The 17,989-nt window shown below is 45.6% G+C and overlaps 1 protein-coding gene across 1 annotated transcript; it reads right to left on the bottom strand.

The window, feature by feature from the left end:
* On the bottom strand, window positions 1-17,989 carry LOC145356795 (synaptophysin-like protein 2). The gene is made up of 6 exons (XM_080209669.1): window positions 17,795-17,989; window positions 17,622-17,693; window positions 10,462-10,580; window positions 8,297-8,498; window positions 5,192-5,383; window positions 1-1,265 (listed from the first exon to the last, which is right to left on the bottom strand). Exons 1-6 carry the CDS (start codon window positions 17,816-17,818, stop codon window positions 1,140-1,142), a joined length of 735 nt encoding a protein of 244 aa, XP_080065795.1. The 5' UTR covers window positions 17,819-17,989; the 3' UTR covers window positions 1-1,139.

Raw genomic sequence — 17,989 nt, 5'->3', positions numbered from 1 at the left:
TACGCTGCCTGTGAAACCTGGAGTCCAGCTCGTGAAGAAACACGGGTGGTGGTCATTTACAGGTTCAATTGCACGTTGGCAGGAAGCGGATAAAAGGAACAGCCGGGAATCAGAACACACAGGGACGGATTCACCCTGATTTGGTAAAGTGATGGTATTGTTAAGCAAAGTTTTCCCAGGGCTGTAAAGGGGGCAAGAGAGGCTCTGTGCAATGTCAGAAAAATATTTCATTCCATTTTATATTTAAACCCCAGTATTTGTACCCAGCACCAAGACACGGAGTTGTCCCCTCCAATACTAACTGTGTTACTCTGGTATTAGAACAAGTTTAAGCTCACTGGAGACTACATGTTCACAGCTACAATTAAATGTAACAAGCACAAAATATTAATTAATCGATGACATGGGGGAGTGAAGAGTTTACTTTAAGTTCAAGGATCATCTTTGGCAGTGGATTGTGATGTGGTCAGATTTCAGTGGAACTCCCTCCCAACTCACAATCAGCTGTGTAACCATTTACACAGATCACCAAATCTCTCCATCATAGAATCTCCACTGTGCAGGAGGTGACCATTCAGCCCATTGAGACCCACACTGCCTCCCCCCACCCACCTGATCCCTGTAACCTCTAATCCCCTCACCTACAAAACTTCGGACACTAAGGGTCAATTTAGCCTGGTCAATCCACCTAACCTGCACATCTTTGGACTGTGGGGGGAAACCAGAGCACCTGGAGGAAACCCACCCAGGGTGGAATGTGCAAACTCTAGACAGACAGTGACCTGAGGGTGGAATTGAACACAGGTCCCTGACGCTGTGAGGCAGCAATGCTGACCACTGGGCCACCATGCCACACACATGGTCCAGTTTATTCCATTGGACCAGTTAGAAGCCGAAAGTGACAGAAATGATCATCCGCAAATCTGATTGGCATTGGATCTGAAATGTACAATTATTCTAACTCTTGGGTTCAGTGGTTGGAGGGAGTGTACATTGCCTGATTGTGTCTGGGAGCATCTGAGCAAGGTTCGACAGTGGGGGGGGGTGGTGTTTAGAGTGGAAGAACGGAAAGTCAGGGGTACTGCAGGAAGAGGATCAGGGGGAGAAGGTGGCAGGCGGAGGAGCAGCTGGAGGTCAGGTCAATGTTCCACGTTGGTGCCTTGCTGGGCAGCGTCCTGCGGATTGGTTGGTTTGTGCCAGGAGGTTTCCTTAAACGCAAACCAGCTGTTCCCTGACCACAGGATGAAGTTCATGAAGCCAAACATCTGCGGAGAGAAAGACAATTATCAGGTCATTCTCAGTCACATCGATCAGCGATACTACAACATTTAACAAAGGAGCGGGAACACGGTTCCTGCAGATATAAATAAGACAAGTGTGTAGGCTGGAACCACACAGGGACTTGGGAATCCTTGTTCAAGGTTCGCTTAAGGTTAACGTGCAGGTTCAGTTGGCAGTTAGGAAGGCAAATGCAATGTTAGCATTCATGTTGAGAGGGCTGGAATACAAGAGCAGGGGTGTACTCCTGAGACTGTATAAGGCTCTGGTCAGACCCTGTTTAGAGTATTGTGAGCAGTTTTGGGCCCCATATCTAAGGAAGAATGTGCTGGCCTTGGAAAGGGTCCAGAAGAGGTTCACAGGAATGATCCCTGGAATGAAGAGCTTGTCGTATGAGGAACGGTTGAAGATTCTGGGTCTGTACTCGGTGGAGTTTAGAAGGATGAGGGGGAATCTTATTGAAACTTACAGGATACTGCAAAGCCTGGATAGAGTGGACATGGAAAGGATGTTTCCATTAGTAGGAAAAACTAGAACCAGAGGTCACAACCTCAGGCTAAAGGGACAATCCTTTAAAACAGAGATGAGAAGGAATTTCTTCAGCCAGAGAGTGGTGAATCTGTGGAACTCCTTGCCGCAGAAGGCTGTGGAGGCCAGGTCATTGAGTGTCTTTAAGACAGAGATAGATAGGTTCCTGATTAATAAGGGGATCAGGGGTTATGGGAGAAAGGCAGGAGAACGGGGATGAGAAAAATATCAGCCACGATGGAATGGTGGAGCAGGCTCGATGGGCCGAGTGGCTTAATTATGCTCCTATGTTTTATGGAACAGCTACACAGTCATGATGTGGAGATGCCGGCGTTGGACTGGAGTAAACACAGTAAAAAGTCTGACAACACCACGTTTAAGTCCGATTTATTTGATAGTAAATTCACTAGCTTTCGAGGTTACCCTCTTCGTCAGGTGAATGGAGAGTTCTCATCAGAACCGTGCCCTATCAGACTGTCCCGAGGTTAACTCTCCATTCACCTGACGAAGAGGGTAACCTCGAAAGCTAGTGAATTTACTATCAAATAAACCTGGTGTTGTCAGACTTTTTACAGCTACACAGGCCAGACCTTAGAGTGTCGGCAGAGGGAATAAAATGGCAGCTGCTCCTCTCCTGAAGTGGGAAAACATTCCACTTGCGACTGGAAGCCTGGATGTATCGACATGTTCTGCAGGAAACTGGTGCCAATCTCAGCCCATTGGGAGCTTCTTTCCTCCAAGTAACAGGATTGTGAGTTCCTACTCCAGACACTCAATAACATAATCCAGCTGGTCATTCCAAGGGTCAGCGCCGAGGGAGCGCCGCACCGCCGGGGGGGTCAGTGCCGAGGGAGCGCCGCACCACCGGGGGGGGTCGACGCCGAGGGAGCACCGCACCGCCGGGGGGGTCAGCGCCGAGGGAGCGCCGCACCGCCGGGGGGGTCAGCGCCGAGGGAGCGCCGCACCGCCGGGGGGGGGTCAGCGCCGAACCGCCGGGGAGGTCAATCTTTCAATGTCACGTTAAACTGATGACATCCACCCACTCCAGTGAAAATAAAAGTGCCTGTGGGATTCTTCAACGATGTGGAGATGCCGGAATTGGACTGGGGTAAACACAGTAAGAAGTCTCACAACACCAGGTTAAAGACCAACAGGGTTTATATATACATTATTCAAAGAGCCAGTGATACCCGCCTGTGTTGTGGCCAAAATGTCTCTCAGTTAATATTACGGATTATCCAAATATTGATTTCATTTCATTGTGAGACTTTCTGTCAACAAATTGGCTGCCAGTTTTGTTTACAATTAACCATGCCACAAAGAAAAAAATCACTTAATTGGCTGTAAAGCATTTTTCAACATCCTAAAGCCATCAACAGCGCGACATAAGTGCGAGATCTTTTCTGTTTAACTTTCTGGTGCTGATTAGTTTTGCAACGAATAGCCTTCATATCAGAGCGTCCCGAGGTTAACCGTGCCCTATCAGAGCGTCCCGAGGTTAACCGTGCCCTATCAGAGCGTCCCGAGGTTAACCGTGCCCTATCAGAGCGTCCCGAGGTTAACCGTGCCCTATCAGAGCGTCCCGAGGTTAACCGTGCCCTATCAGAGCGTCCCGAGGTTAACCGTGCCCTATCAGAGCGTCCCGAGGTTAGCCGTGCCCTATCAGAGCGTCCCGAGGTTAACCGTGCCCTATCAGAGCGTCCCGAGGTTAACCGTGCCCTATCAGAGCGTCCCGAGGTTAACCGTGCCCTATCAGAGCGTCCCGAGGTTAACCGTGCCCTATCAGAGCGTCCCGAGGTTAACCGTGCCCTATCAGAGCGTCCCGAGGTTAACCGTGCCCTATCAGAGCGTCCCGAGGTTAACCGTGCCCTATCAGAGCGTCCCGAGGTTAACCGTGCCCTATCAGAGCGTCCCGAGGTTAACCGTGCCCTATCAGAGCGTCCCGAGGTTAACCGTGCCCTATCAGAGCGTCCCGAGGTTAACCGTGCCCTATCAGAGCGTCCCGAGGTTAACCGTGCCCTATCAGAGCGTCCCGAGGTTAACCGTGCCCTATCAGAATGAATGAGGTGAAATCTGGCCTATCATAGTCCAGAAATCAGACATTTATATTAACTCATTGGTGGGTCAAATCTAAACAAAATAACTACAAAAGAAAGAAATAATTATTAATCAATTCTCTAACATTCGAGAAAGATGCTTATTTTAATAGATCGGATCCACATTTCAATTCACAAAAACCTTTATGTCACGGAAGCCAATAAAACCTTTGATGGTTTTGAAAATAATTTACAGAGGAAATGTTTTACTCGCTCCTTATGGTTTCTTTTGGCTTTGTGTAACTATTTCATTTGTACATATATTTCACTCGTCCAGTTTATCCTGAATGTCACAATCCGTGTGGCGTTAAGGTGGTCATAATATTGATTGAAATCTAGTTCATGTTTAGCAGTAATTACTGTTCCTGATGAAAAAGTAATGAGTGTTCCTGATAACGGAGTGAGGAATGTGTGCACACGTGCCATCTCATTGATGTCACAGCTGAGGTGACGGGAAACATGTCTATCAGGTCTGCCACAGAGGGCTGTGGAGGCCGGGTCACTGAGTGTCTTTAAGACAGAGATAGATAGGTTCTTGATCAATAAGAGGATCAGGGGTTTTGGGGAAAAGGCAGGAGAATGGGGATGAGAAAAATATCAGCCATGATTGAATGGTGGAGCAGACTCGATGGGCCGAGTGGCCTCATTCTGCTCCTGACATTTTTTTCTGCCATTACAAGTGAGCACTGGGTGGAAATCCAATTGTAACCAGCATTCAGCACGGTCTGGAGATTTGAGTTTAGAATCGAAGCTGCCACTCTGTGCACTGCACTGTCAGAATTGCAGCACTTTCCGATGAGATATTAAACCAAGGTCCCATCAAATGGACATAAATGATCAAAGTACTTTGCTGACTGAGGCTGTGAAAGACATGGAGTGCTTTTCTTTCACGAGTTGCAAGGCCAAACTAGCAGCACGGTGGCACAGTGATTAGCACTGCTGCCTCACAGCTACCCGGGTTCGATTCTGGCCTTGGGTCACTGTCTGTGTGGAGTTTGTACATTGTCCCAGTGTCTGCGTGGGTTTCCTCCGGGTGCTCTGGCTTCCTCCCACAGTCCAAAGATGAGCAGGTTAGATGGATTGACTATGCTAATTTACCCTTTAGTGTCTAAAAATGTATTGGTTAGGGAGATCGATGGGGTAAATATGTGGGGTTACAGGGATAGGGCTTGGGTAAACTGCTCTGTGGGAGGGCCAGTGCAGACTCAACGGGTCTTCTGCACTGTGCGGACTCTATGATAGCCCTGAACTGTTACAGTTCCGTGACGCTCTGCGACTCCTGTACTTACCACTGATGCGTTAAGGCGTCCCATTGAGGGCAGAGCACCCTGAGTGCACACAACGGTTTTCTGTTGGCATGCGCTTATCGCGCGGATGAGGGTAGTTGGCCTTGTGCTATTCTTAACATCAGTCAGACCTTGTGCCCAAGCCGAGGAGGAGACCAGCCAGAGAAAGGCAAAGAGTGCAGTCACTACAAAATCCTGGAGAGAGAGCGAGAGAGACATTTTAATTCAAGGAGTCAATATTGTCAGGTTTACTCGTTCAAGGTGGGAGGCAGGCTTACAGATCCCACAGGAAAAGGTCGTTCCCATCCACAAATATCTCCCTCATCCATGTTCATTAGTCAGTGCTGAATCAGACTTCAGACAAGTTTTAAACCTGGGTAGATTAAATAAGATCCACTGACAGGAGGGTTGGTAACCTGAGGACACAGGTTTCAAATAATTAGCAAAAGAGCTAGGTTGAAGATGGGAGGTTTTTTTTCAAAAGCAGCAAGTTGTGGGTGATCTGGAGTGTTTTACCTGAAAGGCGGAACTCCTCACAGCGACAGCCTACCCCACAATATTACTGAAACTCCAAATCTGTCTCCATGCCCTCTTCACCCCAGCAGTTCATACCCTAGATACAATACTCCAGGCTTTTACCCACTTCCCTTTGAAATTATTGCGACTATACAAGGTATTGGTGAGGCCGCAGCTGGAGTATTGTCCACAGTTTTGGTCCCCTTATTTGAGGAAAGATGTGGTGATATTGGAGGCGGTTCAGAGGAGGTTCACCAGATTGATTCCAGAGACGAGGGGTTTGTCGTATGAAGAGAGATTGAACAGTTCAGGCCGACACTCTCTGGAATTTAGAAGAATGAGGAGAGAAGAAATTGAGGTATACAAGACGATAAAAGATATGGATAAAGTAGACGTGAAGTGGATGCTTCCTCTTGTGGGACATTCTAGGCCAAGAAGTCATAATCTTAGGATAAAGGGGTAGTAAATTTAAAACAGAGTTGAGGAGAAACTACTTCTCCCAAAGGGTTGTAAATCTGTGGAATTCGCTATCCCAAAGCGCAGTGATGCTGGGACAGTGAGTAAATTTAAAGAGGAGACAGATTTTTAATTAATGGGTTGAAGGGTTATGGGGAGAAGGCAGGAAAATGGGGATGAGGAGCTTATCAGCCACTCGCAGATTCGATGGGCTGAATGGCCTAATTCTGCTCCTATATCTTACAAACTTAGGAAGAGGTGGAGTTTATCACTGGAGGAGAGAGTGAATGTTTTTGGAAAGGGTGTCACCCCTTTGCTTACTTCATACAAACTAATGAAGAGAGGAGTTTCAGATCATTCAGGCAGGAGATCATCTCCCCACACCGGACTGTCTATCTCAGCAACATTAGTGATGAGATAATGGTGTTCTCAGTATTTTCTTTCTATTGGTTGATTCCATGGGACCCAGGATCTGGAGATAAAGTTTCAATCCCTACCCTGTTCATTCCTTGCTATCTCTGACTGTTAATAGAAACAGATATTGAAGGTTCTGATTTAGGATTTATGGGCAGCACAGTGATTAGCACTGCCACCTCACAGCGCTGGGAACTAGGGTTCCATTCCCGGCTTGGGTCACTGTCTGTGTGCAGTCTGCATGTTCTCCCCGTGTCTGTGTGGGTTTTCTCCCACAGGCTGTGCTAAATACTCTCTTAGTATTATCTGAACAGGACCTGGAATGTGGTGACTAGGGAATTTTCACAGCAACTTCATTGCAGTGTTAATGTAAGCCTTACTTGTGACTAATAAATAAACTTTTTAAAGGATTTATCTAACATTGAGGATTCCAAAAGCATGAAGAACAGCTCTCTCCCCCAACCTGCTACACCACCAAACTCAGCAGGGCAAACCAGCAAGTAAGAATTGTGAATATAACATGGCTCAGGTTATCTGAGCTTCTACACTCGATCAAAAGCTCAAAATACACTTTAACCATTCCTGGTGTTAGGAAAGCATGTTTTTTTTTAAGCTATAATTTACTTTTTAAACTAATAAGGTTGAATATTATATAAAAGACTTAAATAGATCCTGAAAACATCACATGACAAAACCTTGTGAGTTTATTCAGAGGATTTAATTGTTTCTTGACTATCTTAATCCTTTTTGAATGGTAAATAGTCTTTGCAAACAGACAGTTTTATAGGTTTCTCTTCCTCCTTCCAGATGGTAATTCATGTAAGAATTTAAATCACTCATCCTTACCAACAATTTTCGCAGATTGCTTTTCAGTAAACTGGTACAGTTCCCCAAACTCCTCTCTTCAATACTTTCAAAATAAGTGACAGCCATTTGCTGTTTCATTCCCCAGGGCAATGCTTTGACCAATCAAATTCAAGCTGCCTGGTTTAAATTTCAATCAATGCTTGGCTGTTATCTGTCAGTCACCATCAACTGGTGCATTCTCCATGGCAATGCCTCTACCAGTAAAAAGTCTGACAACACCAGGTTTTAGTCCAACCTATTTATTTGATAATAACAGGACCCCTGTGTATTAATATATGTAGTTTCCAGTACATGCATTTAGCCCAATTGACAATCATTGGACTGTTCTTTGCAGATCAAAAGAACATAAAACACACTGAGCACCTGCTTCAGCTAAACAAAATAAGTGATAGCCATTCGCTGGTTCATTCCTCGAGGCAATGCCTCAAATAATCAGAGTAAAACAGCCTGGTTAAAATTTTCAAACAATGCTTGGCAATTAACTGTTGGTCACCAGCAACTAGTGCATTCTCCATAGCAATGCCTCTATCAATCAGTGTCCATTTGCCAACCAATCAGCACCCTTTCCTCATAAAGTTGTTGTTCCCCCTGACATTGATATTCTTGATATGGCCTGATGAGTGCAAGACAAAAAGTTTCAACAAAAATGTCTTTTCTCAGCAATACTCCGAATTACCAAATGCCTGTAAGCCTCAGTTCATCCGTTCCATCCAAAGTGTCTCATATTACTTTGCTTTACAATTAGAAGCTAAAGGGGACTATTGTACAATATAAGGAGCAATTAGTAGCAGGAGAATCTGATTAAATATTTCTTTATATCTGCTGATACGGAGAGAATCAAGTTAACGGACTTACAGCAATTGGCAAGTACTTGTTCTGCTGGAAGAGACTCTGATATCCCAGATACAGGACGAGGGCAGCCATACAGTACAGGAAAGTAAACACTCCAATTGTAACAAAAAATTCTGCGGATGAGGAGAAGTCTCCAATGAGATCCAGGGTCTCATAAACGGTGTCATTCTTGCAGGTGAACGCTTGGTAGGAAATCTGATTTAATCTGTAACAAAGAGCACGCAGCGCTTAGGAAGAGTCATGAGGACGAGAGCGAAGAAACTCGACCCAACAGTAAACAGGACACGGCTCTTGACGACAGTGAACAGAAACTTAACACAAGTTTTTTAAAAATCAAAACTTTGTGGGATAACAGAAAGAAGATAGAATCATAGAATCCCTACAGCGCAGAAGGAGAACTTTCAGCCCATCAAGTCTGCACCGTCCACATCCCACCCACTCTCGCAACCCCACATATTTACCCTGTTAATCCCCCTGACACTAAGCCTCAATTTAGCATGGCCAACCCACCTAACTCGCACATCTTTGGAGTTGTGAGCAGACAAAATTAAAGGGACGTAAATATATAAGAATAGTCACTAATAAATTTAATAGACGACTCTGGAGAAATAGTGAGAAGATGGAATTTCCATAGGGAGTAGTTTGAGACAAAAAGCAGAGATGTTTTTAAGGGGAACGAGATTAGAGCGAGGGAGAAAGGAATAAAAGAATGTGTTTGGAGACATGACGAGGGATTGAGGAGTGGGCCATAAAAACCAGCACAAACCATTCGAGTTGAATGGTCTGTTTTTGTGCCATTGATTTTACATTATTCCAAGTAAAAGACCTGATTTGGGGAACTGGAGTTCTGGAAACCAAGCAGAGAAATAGAAGAGGGTGGGGAGGGTAACATTTTTGAGGTTTTCCCCTTGGTGTGCAGAGCGCCCTCGCCCCACACCTTCCCTCCCACCTTTTAAACACTTCTTTCACAAACAGCCTGCCCACTCCCCCTGTTCACACTGACGGGATAAAGGCATTGGCAGCATTAACAGTCGGGTTACTTGGTTTGGTAATGAGCTCAATGGCCTCTAATTATTTTTGTAAAGTGGTAGACGGGTTGCTGATTTCCCCGATTTACGGGGACTGGGTCACAGCAGGATGGAAGGTGATGCACCAACCACCCATCGCACCTGACATGCCACCCCCACCTCCCACCTTCTGTCAAAAACCTGTCGGGAGTGGGGAGGAGGGGGTGTAAAATCCACCTCACTGGCACAAAACCAGATCACCACAGTACGTGCTCAGCTGCCGTCCTATCAGATCCACCATTCACAAAGAACTTACTGCAAAATATTTGGAAAGAAAACGGATGGAGGAAAAGCTGAGAATATAAACATTCACTTCCCAGGATTCACTCTTGGGTTGGACGTCCCTGAGAAAAGCCAGGACTTGTCGCCTGTCCTTAGTCGCCTCACCTTCCTGAACTGTTATAGTCTCGGTGTTGTGGGTCCACCCTCAGTGCTGTTAGGGAGTTCCAGGGGTTTCAATCTAACCATCATGTGGAAAGGAGCTCGGATGTTCCCGTGTACCAGCTGCTTTGGTCCTTCGAGGTGTTGCAGGTAACTCAAACTCCGTAAACCCTGCGAAATACAGACCTCATCCAATCCAAGGTGCCTTGGCTCAACTGAAACAGTCCCACCTCTGATTCAGGTCCCACTTCAAGGAGTTTCGCACATAATTCAGGCTCACATTCACCAAGTGCACCACTGAGGGAGGGAGTGCTGCACTGTCTGAGGTACCATCTTTCAAACAAGGCAATAAACCAATGAACTTGTGTGTGTTTGACCTCTTACATATCCTCTCTTCCTTCACAACGTTATTGCTGTTTAGACCCTAAACCCCAGAATTCCCTCAGAAATGTTGGAGAGGTAATAAGCTAGGCAGAAAGGGTTTGCAGAGAGGGGTAGTGAGTGGGTAAGGAGTTCAGTGGGGAGTTGTTGTGAGTGTAGGAATGGAAGATTCTGTCAGTTGGTGATCATAAAGTGAAATGAACCCAGTGTGAAAGTTAGGCAGTAACACAGTACTGGAGAATGTTCTGAACCAGGGCAGAGTGAAGTCAATGGAAAGAATACTGAGGAGAGGGATGGAAGCAACAAACCTCCAGACAGGGTAGGTCCAACGCCACTAACCTGAAAGGGTAACTGAAATTGACGGAGATCAGATCTTTCTTGTCATTCAGACACTTAACTGAAGCCATACTTGTCCCTGTGTAACCTCCACAAGTGGCAAAGGCAAATATTGCAAAAATCTGCAGAGACAGAACAAACAAGAATGATTTAGAATTTAGAGAAACAGACCATTCGGCCCAACTGATCTATACTGGTGTCTACGTTCCACACACGCCCCCACATCTTACAATCAGGATATCCTGTCTTTCTCTTTCTCTCTCCTGTGTTTCTGTAACTTTCCCTTTAACTGTGTTGATATTATTCACCTCATCTGTGGTGAGTAGACACTATTAGCACCATTCTCAACCTTTATCACAATCATTAACGTTCTCTTTGTCTTTTTGTCTATGACATCTTGGTTAATTACACAACACGCTCTCCACCCACCCCCCCCACCCTCACACCCCTCACCCTGACAATATAAATCTCATCCTATTTTGTTCGTCTTCAACTCTGATCAAGGGTCATCCAGACTCGAAACGTTGGCTCTGTTCTCTCTCCACTGATGCGGTCAGTCCTGCTGAGATTTTCCAGCATTTTCTGATTGAGAGTTCTTTACTCAGAGGGTAGTAAGGGCATGGAATGCCCTGCCTGCAGCAGTTGTGGACTCGCCAACTTTAAGGGCGTTCGAATGGTCAGTGGATAGGCATATGGATAATATTGGAATAGTTTAGGTTAGAGGGTCATTAGATTGTTGCGCCGACCAGTGGAACCATCGAGGGCCGAAGGGCCTGTACTGCGCTGGAATGTTCTATAATCCTGGGAAAGGGGGACAAAAGCCAGAGGAAAAAAATAGCACACAAAGAGGAGGGAGGCACAGAAAAGAGAGGGAGAGGTGGAGGGAGAGAGGCAGAGGGACAAAGTGAACTACTATTTTTTAATAGTGGGCCTGTTTAAATCCTGGAATGTCAGGACTAAAGGGAGTCGAGTCAGGAATTGAACGAGCTATTCCAGGATGAGGAGGGTTAATCTATAGGCAGCGTAATCAGCGAGTGCTGATTATGGTTGTATAAAGTCCACTCACGGTAGCTAATAATAGTTGGAGCAACTACACACTGGTGCCAGTCAGACTCACTCTCCACAAGTTCACACACGAGGAGAAAAGACTGCAGAAATTCCCAAACTGTCAGTCAAGCAGCAGAACATCTCGTACAGGGAAGCACAGTGTCTAATCTGAGCTGTTGAAGGTGATTGGTACTTACTGAGGCAGAGCAAACTGATGCAAGGACAGCTGGTGTTGTGTCACCAATAATTAGCCGAGAGTCACACTGGGATCAGGATCCACAAACTCCCAGAACTGGGGAATGTTTGACTTTGCAAATGTTTAGCTAACGTCCACAGATATTGATGTCGCTGGGTAGGAGTGGTCCATGAGAACACAAGAAATAGAAAGAGGAGTAGGCCAGTTGGTCCCTCCAGACTGTTCCACCATTCAGCACCATCATGGCTGATCATCTACCTTACCCTCTCTGCCCAATCCTCAATCCCCTAAGAATTCAAATATCCTCCAATCACAGGACTGAATCTACTCAATGATACGGCAGCCATGACTCAATGGGATGGAGAATTCTAAACACTCATACTCCTCCAAGTAAAGAAATTTCCCCTCAATCCGAAACGGCCAATGACTCACTCTGAAATTATGACCACTAGTTCTAAATTGCAATCATTGGAAACAAGCGTTTGTCAAAACTGACCCGGTCAAGCTGTGACTTTGCAGAATTAAAGATCTGGATTACACAGAGATTTTCCAACTTCAGAAAGACTCCAAAGTAACTTACAGCCAATAGCGTCAGTGTAGCTTTAAGGTTTACCCAAGAGACATGACAGTTTTTACGTATCATCTAAAAAATGGCCCCTCCATTTAATACGGACACTAAAGCATTGTAATAACGTAAAACATAGGAGCAAGAGGAGACTGTTCGGCTTCTCGAATCTGCTCTGCATTCAGTACCATAGCAATGTTATGGTTCAGAAAGAGACCATTCAGCCCATTGTGACTGTGCTGGCCACACATGAAACTAGCCATCATTTTAATCCCATTTTCCAGCACCTGGTCTGTAGTTTTGCAGATTCCAGCACTTCGGACACAGATCCAGGAACAGCTTCAATCACCACCTCAGGCAGTGAATTCCAGACACTCACTACCCTCTGAGTGAAAGAGTTTTCCTCACATCCCCTCGAATCCTTCTATCCTTCATCCTAAATCTGTGCTCCCTGGTAACTGACCCCTCAGCTAAGGAAAACTCACCTTTCCAGTCCACCCTGTCTCAGCCCCTCATAATTTTGTGCACCTCAACGAGGTCACGCCTCAGCCTCCTCTGTTTGAAGGAAAATAACCCTCGCCCGTTCAGTGTTTCCATCACATCTGCAATGTTCAAATCCTGACAACGTTCTTCCTGTAACGTGGTGACCAGGGCTCTGCACAAAAATTCTAGCTGTGCCCTAACCAGTGTTTTACACAGCTCCAGAATTACATTCCTGCGTCTGTAATCAATACCTCATCCAATAAGGGAAAGCATTCCATATGCTCCCTTGTCCACCTGTCCTGCCATGTTCAGGGAGCTGTACACATTCACTCCAAGATCTCTCTCTTCCTCAACCCCTCTCAATGTCTTTCCGTTTATTGAATGTTCTCTTGCTGCGTGCCCTCTCCAAATGCATCACCTCACGCTTTTGCAGAGTGAATTCCATTTCTCTGCACACTCACACAAACCATCGATATTATTCTGGAGTTGATACAATCGATTTTTGTGTCATCTGCAAATTTCCTGATTTCACTTCCCACATTTATCAAGATCATTAATATTTACAACAAACAGGGAAAGCCTGAACACCGAGGCCTGTGGAACATCACGGGAAACCGCTTTCCATTCACAAAGACATCATTCCGCCATTATCTGCTGTTCCCTGTCACACAGCCAATTTTGAATCCACTCACCATCTTCCTTTGTCTCCCATGGGATCTCACTTTTCTGACCAGTCTGCCACATGGAACTTGTCAAATGCCTCACTAAAATCCACGTAGGCAACACCCACTGCACCATTCCCATCAATCCTCCTCGTTACTTCATCAAAACAATTGGTTAAGTCAGTAAGACACAATCTTCCCCTAATAAAACTATGCTAACTATCCCTGATCAATCCTCGTCTTTCTAAGTGGCAGGTTATCCTGTCTCTCAGAATTGCTTCTGCTAATTATTTTAACAGCCTGGGGTACAATCCATCCAGCCCTGGTGATTTATCCATCTTAAAAGGATGTCAGTCTCTCCAATACTTCCTCTCTATGCTCATTGTACCATTCCTCTCATTAGTGAGGACAAATTGAGAACCTTACCCACATCTTCAATGTATAAGTTATAATGCACATCTCTGATAGGCTCTACCCTTTTCTTAGTTATTCTGTAGCTCCTAATGTATTGGTAAAACAATTTGGGTTTTCTTTTATTTTACCTTTGTTTTGTACCCTCTCTTTCCCAATTTCCATTTTGACTTCACGCCTGGTCTTTCTCTGCTCCTCTGGGCTTTATAAAGTATTAAGCTATTTGTGACGGTCTTTCTCGTTCTGCTCTATCTTAGCCTGAATGCTTCTGGCTAACCAGCGGGGTTCTGGGTTTGGCAATTCTACTCATTTTCTTTGTGGGGATATATCTACAGTGTACCCATAGAATCTCACTTTTGAATGCCTCCCAGTGATTTGAGACAGTTTTTCCTGTCTCGTTCCTTTATCCAGTTCCCTTTCACCAGTTCACCTCTCAGTCTTGTCAAATTGCTCTTCCCTTTCACAGCGTTTAGGTCACAGCTGATTTCATTGGGCAATTCATTCCGTCCCCACAAATCTTGACTCCCTTGTCAATCAAAAATTCAGCCTTGAATATATTCAATGACTCAGCATCCACTGCTCGCTGTGGAGAGAATTCCAAACACTAACAACATCCAGGGAAGAAATTCCTCATCACCCCCATCTTAAAATGGGAGACCCCTTATTTTTAAACTGAACCTCCTTGTACAGATTCCACCACAAGAGGAAACATCTTCACAGGATCCATTCTATCAATCTCCCTCAAAATCCTACATGTTTCATTAATATCACTCCGCATTTGTCTAAACTCCAATGAATATCAGCTCAATCTCTCCTCATAAGAGAAATCCTTCATCCCGGGAATCAGTCCGGTGAACCTTCTCTGAACTGTTTCCAATCTCGTTCCTTGTATCAAGTTTCCGGAATGAGACTTGAACTCACAATCTTGGACTTGGAGATGAAAGCAATGGACACGATACCACAACTGGCACAAGCTTGTGAGGCGACACAAATTAAAAAGTTATGACAACTCACATTGTTATAACACCTTTAACATCGTAACAGTGGCTCAAGGTGCCTCACAGCAGGAGACAATTGTGCTGCGGTTTTTCTATGTTCTAAATACTGACACCAAGCAGAATGAGACATTAGGACAGGTAAGTACTAGGACATGGTTAGAAAAGTTCAGGATGGAAACTCCAGCATTGAGGCCATGGCAGACACAACCACCAAAGATGGAGTAAAGGAAGTGACAGAATGAGGAAGTTTGATACAGAAAGGGATACGAGGAGATTTAACAACTGAGATAAAGATTCACAACAGCCAATTCCAGTCTCCATACACTTAAGGTCATTGTCCTTATCCCACCAGACCACACTTACCCATCCAGCGACTGACTGACTCCAGCTCCTGGTAAAGCAATGCTTCAATTATAATATTCTCATCCTTGCTTTCAAACCCCTCCATCACCTTGCCCCTCCCCAACTCTCTTCCAATCCCACCACCATCCAGGGTATCTACATTCTTCCAATTTTGGCCTCTTGTGCACCACTGATTCCTGTCATCCCATCATTAGTTTTCAGCTGCCTTATCCCCAAGTCACTCTTGATTCCTTGAAGAGATCTCCTTCAGACTACTTCTTGGCCAAACCCATCTTCTCATCTCTTTACATGGGCTCAGTGTCAAATATTAATGTATGGCAAATCTTGATACACTGTGGGATTTTTATTCTGTGAAGGGCGCTATATAAATGCAATGTCATTTATTGCGGGATTGAAAAAGAGTGGCAAGGATGATAAGAGTTGATTGGAGAGGAGAGGGTTAAGAATGCTCGCTTCCACGTTCCAAACCCTTGGGAGTGCCGTCTTCTTGAATCGGGAACACTGTGAACATCAGCCTGTGCCAACCTCAGCTCTGTACGCAACTGCATCCAGTCTCAGATTCCAGTCACAATGAACGGAGCTGGTGAGATGCATCATTCCTTTCAGCTTGGAACTGTCCTCTTATCCTTCCACACCCAGCTTTGTTTGCAGATGGAGAACACTTTGATGCACAAGGTGTGAACATCCCAAACACTCGCCTGCCCTGTCACAGAGGTTCAGCAGTGAATTTCTGATCTGCCATGTGATTCTGTTAATAAGCCAAGTGCTTCCACAAGCAGAAGGAACAATACGGATGATTACAGAATGGTCTCCTGTGCTGTAACCATTCAGACCATCATGTCCATGTCAGCTCCTGTGAGAGAAACGCAGCTAGCCCCACTCACCCTGCCTTTCCCCAAAGCCCCCAATGCTTTTCCACTATCCAATTCACTTGTGGATGTCTCGATTGAATTTGCCTCCACCACAGACTCAATGCGCGCTAGATCCTAACCGCTCACTACAGACACAAACCGCCCTCATGTTGCATCTGTTATTTGTGCCAATCAGCTTACTGTTCCTTCACTGTCAGAACCCCGGAACTCCCTTGCTAACAGCACTATAGCTGTACCTACACTGCAGCGTTTCAAGAAAGCAGCTCACCACCACCTTCTCAAAGACAGTTAGATTGGATAATAAATGCTGGACCAGCCAGCGACACCTACATCCCATAAACACATTTTTAATAAGTTTCACTCTGTGTCTAATGCTGCATTATACCTGTCCTGGGAGTGTGTGATGGAGACAATATTAAGGGAGATTTAATCTGTACCATCATACAAATCATCATGCAAACCCTAAAGTGCAGAGACTGGCCATTCGGCCCATCAGGTCTGCACTGACCACAATCCCACCCAGGCCTTACCCCATATGCCTACATATTTACCTGCTAATCCCTCTAACCTACACATCCCAGCCACACTAAGGGGCGATTTTTAGCATGGCCAATTGAGTTAACCTGCACATCTTTGGACTGTGGGAGAAAACTGGAGCACCCAGAGAAAACCCACACAGACACGAGGAGAATGTGCAAACTCCGTACAGACAGTGACCCAAGCCAGGAATCGATCCCAGGTCCCTGGAGCTGTGAGGCAGCAGTGCTAACCTTATCAAACCCTGTGGTGTACTTGTCATAGAATTGTAGAAACCGCCAATGCAAAAGGAGGCCATTCAGCCCATTGAGTCTGCACCAAACACAATCCCACCCAGAACCTATCCCCATTTACCCTAGCCAGTCCCATTGACACTAAGGGGCAATTTAACGTGGCCAATCGACATAACCTGCACACCTTTGGACTATGGGAAGAAACCGGAGAACCTGGAGGAAACTCACGCAGACATGAGGAGAACGTGCAAAGTCCACACAGACAGTGACTCAAGCGGGTCTCTGATGCTGTGAGGCAGCAGTGCTAACCAGCATGCTGTGTCCTGGAGTGTTTGATGAGCATCACCGGGTGATTGGAATGGACTTGGTGCAGTTGCTTCAGGGTAAGGAAAATGGTACCCGAGATTGAGTAATACACCCCAGCCTAGTTGTCACTGAAGGGGTTTTGTGACTGGGTTCTGCCCTCCTGCTGTGAGGGGAGGGTTTAACATCCTTCCTTTACCATCTAAGGGCATACTCAAAAACATCAAATGCAGTAACCTCCCAACCCAGCTAAACTCAAACATGAATGCTGAACATGAGTCACAGAGAAAGATGTCTCACATCTCCACATCATGAGTCACACAGACCCAGGGCTGCTCTCCACACAAACAATGGCTCCAATTTTTAATGCAAACGGTTCTGAGATTAACAAAGTTCTCCCCACAAACTGGGCACAACCCGGGGAATCATTCACACCAGTAACTCTAACTCTACAAACTCTCTAAGCAGTTTGAGTGAAAGGCCTGTTACACACCCATTCCAAGATTTTGATAAATCCCAGCGGCTCTTTAAGGGGACCGATGTCCAGTTTAAAGGCGGGGAATTTCTGAAATTACAAAAAAAATGTTTCAATCAACAAATACAGGAAGCGCATCAGCACAAAACTTTAACAAACACTTTGCAAACTTTCCGCAGAGTGTCACCGACCTGAACCGGGGCCGCATTCTCCATTCCGACTCTCTGTGGGTTATTTTTCTTGTGCAAAGGTCCCAGTTCCGAGACACAGACAGACAGAGGGGACTGAGGGGGATCCCTTTAGCGAGGATTCACTCCAGGTACAAGGACGCTTCCGTATTCAGTAAAGAAATTCAACCGCGGCACCGCAGCAGCATGTGATCAGAG

Source organism: Carcharhinus amblyrhynchos, chromosome 22 (genome assembly GCF_965287045.1).
Source record: "Carcharhinus amblyrhynchos chromosome 22, sCarAmb.v2.hapA, whole genome shotgun sequence".
Classification (NCBI taxonomy): domain Eukaryota; kingdom Metazoa; phylum Chordata; class Chondrichthyes; order Carcharhiniformes; family Carcharhinidae; genus Carcharhinus; species Carcharhinus amblyrhynchos.
Note: the sequence above shows the minus strand (reverse complement) of the source record. Positions and strands in the feature narration are given on the sequence as shown.